The 11,691-nt window shown below is 36.3% G+C and overlaps 1 protein-coding gene across 4 annotated transcripts in view; it reads right to left on the minus strand.

Annotated features, from left to right (window-relative positions):
• LOC148952485 (tRNA (guanine(10)-N(2))-methyltransferase TRMT11) overlaps nt 1-6,926 on the minus strand; it is a 59,883-nt gene extending 52,957 nt beyond the window's left edge. For 3 of the 4 annotated variants that reach the window (XM_089088977.1, XM_089088978.1, XM_089088976.1), the window contains exons 1-2: nt 6,809-6,926; nt 4,730-4,795 (exon numbers count right to left, since the gene is read on the minus strand). In XM_089088977.1, the coding sequence (XP_088945103.1) occupies nt 4,730-4,795; nt 6,809-6,862 (120 nt within the window). In that variant the 5' untranslated portion in view covers nt 6,863-6,926. The remainder of the gene's footprint in view (nt 1-4,729; nt 4,796-6,808) is intronic. The other variant, XM_089088979.1, reaches the window with a different exon arrangement.
• Between the last annotated feature and the right edge of the window lie 4,765 nt (nt 6,927-11,691).

An 11,691-nucleotide genomic window follows, 5' to 3' on the forward strand; every position in this document is an offset into this window, starting at 1 on the left:
TAATTTTTCAAATATACAAAAACCTTGGATAGTAGGCATTCCCCTTGTTTTGTTTTTTTTTTACAAAAAAGAAGTGATTTTAGAGAACACACAGACAATCCTCTTTGTAAAAATCTCCAATGTCAATGAGCATAGGATATATAATAATCCCTTCCCACATTATTAGGGGTCAACTACCCCCTTGCCCCCCCCCCAAACGACGCCCCTGGCATTCTAGGTAAAACATTTTGAAGTTTCGTTGACAGAAGTCCATAAATGTGTATTTTATTAAATTACTATTTACATATTTTACAATCTTGCAATATTTATAATTGGCTATATCTGGTGCGTTTTATCATATGGTCGCCAATAAGGAGGAGCAGGGGGCGCCGGCCCCCCCCCCCCTTGGCTGAATGAAGCTGCCTCATATTTGTTTCAATTTAAAAACTTTTCCCACAAAACATGTTTTTCAAAGAAAAGTAAAGAGCTCACTTAAGCGAAAAAGGACAGAAATAAAGTCAAATAATATGTCTAAAAACAAAACATGTTTTAAATGTTTTCACTTTTTTTTACTTTAATAAATAAAAAGTTTTAAGACTTTAAGGAATAAATATCAGTATAAGTAGCCTATGTTAAACTGATAAGCCAAATTAATTTTGTTTTTTTCAGTAAAGCACAAATTATGTTTTGGTCTTGAGAAGGCATGGGGGTTGTCAGCCTTACTAATGTTAACTTTTCCTCATTTTAGGTTTGACTTGGCTATTTATTCTAATTTCTATTCGTTTTGAGTTTCATTTACTTATTGATAGTGATTTGTGGTAGTTTCGTGCTTTGAAGATTATTTGACTTTGTTTCTGCCCCTGTTTGGCTTATTGGAGCTCTTTACTTTTCTTTGAAAAACTTGTTTTGTGGAAAACGTTTTTTAAATTTATTTCTGTTTGTATTTTATTGACATAGTCTTTTTCACGAAAAAAAAAGATATTTTATATCTTTTTGGTAGACTCCATAGTTTGGTTTGCTTTTTGTATTTACAGGATTTAACTTACGAAATCCTCAGTGTCTTTAGGGAAACATCCCTGTTATGGCACTCTCTAGATGGCTGTCAGTTGGTTTGTCAAGTCTTGTTTCTCTACTTGGCTATCTGATATTCTTGGCTATCTGAAATTCTGCAATTGAAACCATGGGTAAGGGTCTCCCCAGAGTGTATGGCCAGTGGAGCCCCAGCACAACATCAAATTTGGAGGAGTGAGCACAAATGGTAGTTTTAACAGTTTTAAGTCAATAAAGTCAGATGTTAAACAGTCGCGTGTGTACATGTGCTCTTTCCAGAACACTTTCTGGTGTTCTGTGTACACTTTCATGTGTATTTTCACAACACTTTCTGGAAGACTGTTCCAGTCATCTACAGCTCTTACACTCCAGAAATTGACTCTTGATTTATTTAGGGCATGGGGTTTGAGCACTTTTTCTGACTGACCCCGTGTAGTCTGGGTTTTTGGGAGTCGAAAGTAATTTTCGAAGCTGAGTTTTTCCAACTTGTTTTTCATTTTGTACATCTGGATTTGGTCTCCTCTTTTTCTTCTGTACTTGAGTGTTGGAAGTTACAGTTTCTGTAACCTCTCTTCATAACTCATCTCTTTGAAGCCTGGAAAAAGCTTTGTGGCTCGTCTTTGAACTTTTTCCATCTCGGCTGAATCTGCTTTATAGTGAGGGTTCCAAATGACATTACATACTCAATAGTAGGTCTTACTAACCCTTTGTACAGCTTTACAAAGGTCTACTGGTCGAGATGCTTGAAGCTCCGCCTAATGAGACCAGTGAGTTGAGTCCTTTGAAGCTGGTTATGAAACTTAAGCTAAGAGTCAATGATAATTCCAAGGTCTCTTTCTGATTCCACTGTCTCTAATGGTACCCTTGCACCTGCTCTACTTTTTATAGTCAACTGTGGAACTGTTTCTTTTCTCTTGCAGATCTTTTGTTTTATTTGTGTTGAAGATTTGCCCGAGGTTTTTCAGGTTGTCTGTAAGTTTATCAATGTCTTCTTGAATGATGACTTTGTCCATGTGTGATGCCATTTTTCTGTAGACTTTAGTGTCATCTGCAAAAGTCTTGGTAGAGCTTGAGATACCGCAGTTAATTTTGTAGATAAATAGCATGATCAGGAGGGGCCCAAGAACAATACCTTGAATGACTCCACTTGTCACTCTGGCTGGTTCAGAAATGTGGCTCACCAACCCTGACTCTTTGCATTTGGTTTTTCAGGAAAGATTTAACCCAGTTTAGTAGTTGTGGCTGGAGACCAAAAATCCTGTACCTGTTCAACAAGACGTGGATGGGAGATGCTCTGAAATGCTTTTTCAACATTAAACAATACTGCCAGGATACCGTGGCCTTCTTCCAGAGCTTAGATCCATTTGTTCAGCGTGTCTAATAGTTGTGTGGTACAAATTTTGTTTGGAAGGAGCCCATACTGATCTGGGTTTATCACTTCATTCTCTAGATCATGGTGCAGTATGGAGTCTCTGATACACACTTCCATTAGTTTACAAACCAGTGACATGAGACATGCTGGTCTGTAATTTTCTGCCTTTACCCTTTCCCCTTTCTTATGGATGGGCACAACAATCACTTGATGCCAAAGTTTTGGCAGCCCCCCTTTGTCTATAGATGTCTGGAAAATCTCCAGCAGTGGAGAAACTATTTAACAATTTTTAATCCTGATGCAAATAGTATTTTTTTTAGTTTATTACATAGTGGAATGATAAGCCATGGAAATATGAGTGGGACTGTCTGTCCCATTCAACTACTAACTGATGCCAACTTCATCATAATGAGTGTCTTGCTGGGAGGCTGATGCTGCTTTGAGCTTAAATTGCATCTGTCCAGCAGACCTCTCTTATGGCATGTCACTGGGCCCTAACACACTGACAAAATTTTGCCATCATTGACCCAGAGCACAACAGATCCTGTATGGACCTTAATCACTCCGAAGTGTGAATTAAGGTAATTAATTAATTAAGGTAATACCTCCTCAAGTTACCCTGAAAAATAAAATTTAATATCATTCCCAAAAGATTCTATTTATGCTCTTTCTGGATACACTTACACTCTATTTATTGATGTAAATTGTAAGAGCAGAAGTAGTACTAGTAGTAGCCCCAAAAGCTTCAATACCTCCAGTCATTCTCAAAAAATTAAACTTGACCTAAAACTGACCTGAAAAATAAAGCTCAATATCATTCCCAAAGCATTCTATCTATGCTCTTTGACAACCTGGATACATATACACCTTTTTGATTCATTCAAATTGTAAGAACAGAAGTTGTAATAGTTTTACCACCAAAAGTTTCAAATTAATACCCCCAGTCATTCTAATTGGTGAGGTGTCTTATTGGCAACCATACACACAGTGCCTTTTGATTTAGATTTAAAGTAGCATTTAGTTTTATAGCATAATGGGCCAATTGCAAAATTGTGGGAGGCTGATACGCTTAACAAGCCTAAGGACGTAGTAGTCGGACCGCTCTGCATTGTAGAATAAAATCTCTTTTTCAAATTTTAACCGGACTTATTTAGGGAATAAATGGGCTTGAGAGGATGGCTGATTACCCTCCAATCTCTTTTTATTCTTAAAAAGGACACTAGAACTTTTTCAACTTTAAATTTTGCATAGAATTAGCTCCTTTAAATGTTTTGATGACATTTCTAGCTAGGATAGAATAGTGCTGCCAAAAATATTGCTTATATGCCCTTTTGCTTATATTGCCCTTTTGTAATTAGTTACAGTAACTGTAATGGTATATCAAAAGTATGCACATAGTGCCTTCTGGCTAGTTCAAAATTCCCCACAACTTACTCCTAAAGGTCTATCTTAATAATATAAGTTGTCCTTGAGATATTGCTTTGTCACATTATTGAAAGTTCACATGCTCATAGTTTGTTTTGATTTAGTTCAACATCTGTCTAAATATTCCTTATATTTGATTACTGAAGACTTTGCCATATGCTCTTTGGACTATTAGTTACAAAATATGTATCTTGAAATTTTGATTGAATGTGTTTTGGGAAAAGAGGGTGTCAGGAGGGCTATTTTCCCTCCATCATGTTTGACTCTTAAAAAGGAACTAGAACTATACATTCCCAATCAAATGAGCCTCTTCTAAAGTTCACACAACCACCCCTCCCATAAAACCTTGCATGCCCTTGGGGCATAACTTACAAACTTACAACCCTTACTCCTAGACTCTGAGGGGGCTGTATTAACCCCACAGGCCTTGTTATGCAATCTTTGGACTATTTTTGAACACACAACTATCTCAAAGTTTCTATCAGCTACACCTGGGAAAAATATGACATGGGGGGGGGGGGAGGAATAGCTGTCCTCTGATAAACTTGACTTTTAGGGCAGGGCCCATTGCCCTCCAATCACTTTTGACTATAAAAAGGGCATTAACTATCTCAATTTTCAAGTGAATGAGGTCTTTTTGAAGTTTCTACAACATTTCCTTCTATACAAAGTGCCCTGGTCTAAAAAAAAAAGTAAGAAATAGATAAATAAATAGTACATTGTGCCCACCTTGCTCTTTAGCCTACTTAGCCAGTGCTATTGTGCTGTCTATGATATTTTTGTTTTGAGATTTCTATTATACAGCATTGGATATGCTGATTAGACCAGGTAGCCCCCCCCCCCAAATTCACCTTATAGGTGCCCATGTTTTATCTTCAAACTAAGTATCAAAATTAGACTTACAGCTTCACCAGGAACTTCAGTAAACTTTACAGGAATATCAAATAGCTGTATAATTGCCATCATCTCCTAGATAAAAAGAGAACCTTTTAATAAAAACAATCCAATTAATTTGTACACTCCATAAAACTTGGTCATCAAGTCAGTAGTAAATTTAATTATAATCATATAAAAGCCATTGCATTTTATGTCTTTTACACTTCTATAAGTAATTGTTACTAAACAACATTCAAATATCTAACAGAATCAATCCATTGCTAATGCATTCAATGAAGTAGACATGTTCAGCATAAAAAGGTAATAGAAAGAATTTTCCTAGGGCTTTTTGCAGAGCTGCCACCAAAGAAGCTTAGAAAACACTGACTTTCACAGTCAGAAAACCTGACAGAAAATTCACACAATAGGGTGTTTTTGTTAAAAAGGAAAACAAGTTCAGTAAATCAAAAGACAGTAACTATTAGCTTCTAGCTTAGGTTCAGGTTGAAATGCTTGGCCAAAGCACTAAAAACATTTGCTTGCTTTACCCACTTCAGTTATCAACATAGTGCTGATTATATTCTTTTCTTTATTTACTTGCTAAATTGCCAAAAAAAAAACACCAACTTCATTTATAATTACAAAAAACATTGCTAGTAATCTTTGGGAAAACCACTTCTTAGTCTTATTCTTTATATTAACCCTGTGTATCATAAATAACAAATAAATAGCCAGAGCAAAAATGGGGGAGGGGTTGGGGGTGGGTCAACAGGCCCAGATTTACAAATAGGTCACTTGGCCTAGGCGTGCAATAAATTATCACTTAGTGATTTTTTCTTAACAAAAACTGGACTGATATGATTTATTGTAAAAGTGCCAGGTGCACTCTGCTGCCATGGTGCAAATTCACAGAAAAGTGATTTTACAACAATAAGAATTCCATGGCCAATCATAAACCATAAGGTATCTCCCAAGAATGACTGCTAAATGGTTGGCATCACCTCTCTCTGTCATTACTTTTTGCTCATCAATTGTATTCTGTTCAGTGCTTCTACTATCCCTGAATTGTTGGGGGTTTCCCAAAAAATCTTGCAAAAATAGAGCAGCAAAAAAGCTTGGGTCCAGAAGCATAAGAACATTAAATCCAACTATGTGGGTAAGGTATTGCATTTTAGTCTACAACAAAATCACAATAATGGTAATGTACATTAGCACAAGTTAAACCTTGGCATGAAGAGCAGAAAGATCTCAGGAATTTTTAAATGTAACCATAACAGTTATCTTATATTTAATTCTCTCAAAATAATAGAACAGAAACAAATCACTCATATTTCTAATAACTTTCTTATTTGTCTCCTGAATTAGCCTCTCCACAATTTTGTGTTTATCATTACCAACCTTCTTTTTACCAAGAATATTCTCTTTGATCTCATGGGGCAAAAACACTTTACTAGCCCTTGTAGCAAGATAGTTTTCACTCTTGAGGTGAAAGGATGCTAGGCTAAGTTAGTAATTGTCTAGGATGATCTTCTTAAGTAGTCCATAGATTGTAAGTCAAATCCTATTTATTTAAGGTCAAAACTGGGCTTTTAAGGGTAAGATTCTAGTTTAGCTACTTTTTCCCATCTTGGAAAGGGGTTACATTAGGAAAATGAAACTTTCAGAGAGTGCCTACCTCCACTACTTCTCCTAATGACCTTTGAAAATCTTTGTATTATGAAAGTGAAACCTTGCAAGACAGATCTTCTTCTTAACTGAAGTACAAGAGAACTGTTTTGAGCTTCACAGCTTTGCTCAATCCCAATTTATGAGGTTTCAAAGATCAGAAAATACATTTCTTAAATTTAGAAAAAAAACATTTATATGGCTTAAAATTCTACTCAAATAATAGGAATTGTATTTTCAGAACTAAAATCAGAGAAAAGGAAACTGATCAGCCTAACTGAAAATTAAAGTAAAATGTTTTTTGCCAAAATTTCAATAGGTCAAGCAGGCAAATTTCTAAAATTTAGAAATCAAAAGATTGTTAACATGGAAGCTTGACAATACCTTCCCAGAGTAGCCTATGTTTTTGGCCTTGGGTTCATTACTGAAAGTTTACATTACCGGTAATCTAAACGTAACATGTTCATTAGCAAGCCAGAATAGGTATTGTTTCATTTCTTTATTAGGCCTAATTGACTTTTCTTATAGCAAGAACTTCAGATGACTTAAGCAACGTTTCTAACTTTTTGAACTTATTGCTCCAATCAGGGTTGCCAAAACTTTCATGGACAAGAGTGTCCAAATCAGTTAAAAATGGACACTTTTAATGTCCTGTGAAAAAAGTGCCAAAAAACATGTGAAATTCATCCTTCTTTGTTCTGCTACCTCGCGGTCTGTTACCTGCATGAGTTCTGCAGGTATTTCCAACTTTGACATTAACGCTACCAATAAATTAAGTTTAATACAAGTTCAATTTGAAGAGATGGCATAAAAAAATCGTCATTACAATGTCAACAGGGTGAAATTTTATTTCGATTATCGATACCGCTACCTATCTTAGTCAAAAAGTAAAGAGCCAATCATAGAGATTCATTTTCACTTCGACATTTTCATAAGTTATGCAAAAAAGATGCGAGTCGTTGATCTTCGGTAGCTATTAAAGATCTTTGGGTGCGAGAAGGTCCGTACGGCTGTAGCAACGAAATGTCTATTTTGACCTACAAGGTTTTAAAGTTAAAAAAAGACGTCAATCTCTTTAACCACTCTGTCAACTGCTTGGTAAAGTGGTTAAAATCGTTTAACGATTTTTCTGTGTTGCCGTTTTCTGAACATTTAGAAGTAGCCCTGAGAAAAATGACGTTTTCGAGAACTAAAAAAGTGAGAAGACTATGTCGATTGAAATAAATTGGCTTGAGTTATACTCGATAGAAACTGGCGACCAGTGTTTGATAAAAAATTACAGCTGAAAGAATAGAATATAAAACTGAAACATTCAGTAGCGGCTATAAATAAAACTGAACCGCAACACAGCTTTTCTGCGAAACTCCTTTCTTTCTATGACATCAGTGTAATAATAGCCATATGCACACAGCTGCACGCCACAGGGACTTACGCGGAACGTGCCAGCAGGGAATGGTCATTCACTTCTTCTTTCCAGCCTTCTCAGCGGCCTTGGTGACTTTGCCACCAGCAGTAGGTGGGTCCTTGAAGTTGACAAACTTCAACCGTAAGATAGAAGAGAAAGATGCATTCGATAGTTCTAGCTTACCACATTGGTTAAGACTTTAGGTCCAATTCCTATTCGGTTGATAAATGGTGTTCGCGCATGGCGCAAAAACATCTAAGAAAAATACCCAAGCCGTTACCAAAGCTTAAAAGTAAAGTACAAATTAAAAGCAGTCAAAAAAAAAGAAGAAAATAAACGCATTTGGTTTTGATTTAGAAAAATGTCCAAAAAGTGTCCTTTTTTAAAAAAGCTGCCTTTTTCGATCCAATAGTGTCCCGGTGTCCCTCAGAGTGAAATAGTGTCCAAAAGCCACTAAAAGTGTCCATTTGGTATCCTAGGCTCCAATGACAACTTCGACTTCGACTAGTGTTGCCACTGGATTGATACCAAAAAGCGGTTCTGGTCGATGAAAAGCGTTGTTTTTGCGGTATCCTCTCTGCCGAAACACGGTATAATTTCTGGTGTATTTTGATACCCGTAATACAAATACGTTGCCACTAGTTTCAACAAAAACTTACTTTTTAAAAGCAATTAATTCCTTGCTACTTTTCTAATAAATGGATACTATTCTTTATTATTTTCTTAAGTGGTATATTCTGCCATGAATTTTGAACAAGAAGGTAGAATAAAAATGAAAAGAGACATCCCTTAAATAACCACTCGATATATAAAGAGGGGAAAATAGTCCCCAATGATAAATTCATATCTTTTTCCCACTTTCTGGCCCTCTCACCCGTTCTTCATCATTAATAGCTCCTGCATACCACCCGTTCTTCATCACTAATAGCTCGTGCATACCACCCGTTCTCTAGAAAATTGGAAGCAGGATAATTTACTCTTTTCTGTTTTAAACTAGATTAGAAGTTTATTTACCAATATTTGTTTCATTTTCGACACTTTCTCCAGAAATACTGTGTAAACTGTCGTTTTTTGTCCCATTTTCTATTTTTGGATCCTCTGATATACCGGCCTTGAAAACGAAAAATTTCGCGAATTCCGCAGTAGCCTATCCAGCCATATATCATTAGAAGTAGAGAGGAAACATTTATCCGTTTTCCCGTACGGTGACATTACTTAGTATAAATTCAGTGATAAGAGTCATTTCACGGTATGAGTACGCTGATCAAAGTCATTTCGCGGTATAGTTGCGGTATGCGGTATGATAAAAAAAAAAGTACGGCATTTCTCTTGAAATTGCGGTATTATACCGAAAAATGCGGTACATGTGGCAACACAGACTTCGACAGCAATTATACTTTTTCACGAAAAAGCACCGGGAATAATCTAGTCAGAAACCTACTAGAAACTGTTCCTGGTGATTTACTAGACTAGAACTAATCTGGTGATTTACTTCTTGGTTTGGTTATTTTCGACAAAAGTGGTTTGCATTCCATGTAATTTGTTTCACTGTCTTACTGAAGTGAAATGCTGGGTGAATTTTTTTTCCAGTGTTTTCTTTATTCGGTATTAAAAGAGAATGTGGTTATTTAGAAAAATTGAATGCATTTTTGGCAGAATATCCTGTAAAATATACTCTGCTTCTTGGCAGAACACCTAGTTTTAAAAAACTGGCTCAAGCAAAGTAAATATTTAAGCTGCTTCACACCCTCTTCTTTTTAAAGTTAAAGACGTAATGATTTTACAGCACATTTCACACCTCACATGGATGAATTGGAATCTTTCATTGCTTCATTGCTTCCTTTTTAAAAGTAAATGACCTGCATGAAGGGTTGAAAGTTTTGTCCTCCCTCCAAAACCTGACGGGGTTGTTTTTTTTTCAAATCGGAGGATAAATACTACTACTGCTACTACTAACAACTCACCGCAGCACAAAGCCCCCTGAGGCCAACACAGCTACGCCCCCTCCTCCTCCATCCCAATCTATTTAAAGCCTCCCTTTTTACTCCCACCCACGAAGTTCCCATTTCCTTTAAATCTTTCCTTATGACGTCCTCCCACCCCCAACGAGGAAGAGCTGTTTTCCGTTTAGCCCTAGAAGGTTGGCCGAAAAGGCCAAACCACATTTTTGTATAGCTTATTGTTTGAAATACGGTCAGTCAGCCGGGTAACCAGAATAATCCTTAAGCAATTTCTCTGGAAGACATCTAGCAAATCTTCATCTGCTTTTCTGAGCGCCCTTGCTTCAGAGCCATGTTTGACAACTGTCATCACTGTAGCTTGTAATATTCTAATCTTGGTTTGCAGACTTATCTTCCTATTCTTCCAAACGTTTTTTAACTGTGATAAAACACCCTGAGCCTTGGCTATTCTACTTTTGAAATCTTCACTGCTCCCACCATCTTTACTGATAATACTACCAAGGTAAGGGAAGCTACCCACCAGATCAATCTTTTCGTTACCCAACGTAACCTTTTCATCTTCACTTATTCCTAGCCTTAGCGACTTAGTCTTCTTAACATTAATTTTTAAACCTATTTTAGCACCCTGAACTCGCAAAACCTCTAAAAGTTCATTCATTTTGCTCAAACTTTCGTCCAGGATGCTTAAATCATCCGCATAATTTAGGTCCAGGAGACTTTTCCTCCCCATTTGATTCCGTGGTCTCCCATTGCCTTTCCTGTGCTCCTTAAGACAAAGTCCATCAAAATAATCCATATAAAGGGAGATATAACACAAAACTGCTTAATTCGTGATTTAATACAAAACCAGCTATTAACCTGACAGAGGATAATATAAAAACGACGGGACTAGTTTTGTTTTTTGAAATCGGATGATAGTGTATATGCTTGTATTGACAGAAGTGAATAGTTTGATTTGTGTATATTTCCATGTTAAAGTTGTTTTGAGAGTACATTTTATCAAGTTTTTAACGTTTCTGTGTGTATAATTTCTGCCGCTATTTAGGACTAGTAAATGATTACGATAAGTTTTTGGCCAAATTATAGTAGAAATGACGGTTAATTAAAGAACATTAATTTCTGCTTTTTATGAAACTAATGTATAGTAGTAAACGGTGCTCTGTACTTCCAATAGTTTGTCTTCATTTCAGTTCATCCTTCTCACTTCGAATTTGAGATCAAAACTTATGGATGGCTATTTAGATGCTATCAGCGTTTGCGGTCCTTTTTTTCTTTATTTTATGTCTCCTTTACTTATCGAACTTGTTAGCTTAAAAAAACTGTAGCACTAGATTTAATATTTTTCAAAGATTCAAAGTAGGTCTTGGGAATCCGTTTCCAAGATCACGAGATGACACATTAATCAGAGGAGCTAACGATGATAAATGTAGCCGGCGGGGTAATCCTGCCACCAGGAGCCTCATCAAAGGAACCAGAGAAATAAGATTTATTAGTGTTTGTCTGACATTTCTGATTAGGCTTGGCCCACGATAATAATCCAGAGGTACAAAAAATTCATAAGAAATTGAACCCATTTCAGTGGTTATTTTCAAAGCTAAAGTTCACCATCAAGGATGCCAACTATGGCACGGGTAGTAAAAATGCTCAAAAGTAAACGAAGTTTAATTTCAGGACGAAAGGTGAGTATCGTGGCTATTCGGTTCGGTAGAAAACCAGAAAAAAAGCAAAAAAAAAAAGGATCAGGCAAAATAAAATCTAAAATAGCAAGTAAAAAAGTGAAAAGGCGCTTTTTTTATGTAAAAAAAAAAGGATTTTAGATCACAATTTCAGTTTTTCGTTGAAATTCCGTTTTTCGGTATAAATTCTCTTTCTTGTTGAAGCGTTTGACAGCCTGTGAAAAACATAATGTCTTACCTTAAGGTGTCAAACACGTCTTTTTGGTGTATAGTCTATCATTA

This window comes from Artemia sp. Qi Xiang Cuo, chromosome 5, assembly GCF_049724085.1.
Source record: "Artemia sp. Qi Xiang Cuo chromosome 5, ASM4972408v1, whole genome shotgun sequence".
In the NCBI taxonomy this organism is placed as follows: Eukaryota; Metazoa; Arthropoda; class Branchiopoda; order Anostraca; family Artemiidae; genus Artemia; species Artemia sp. Qi Xiang Cuo.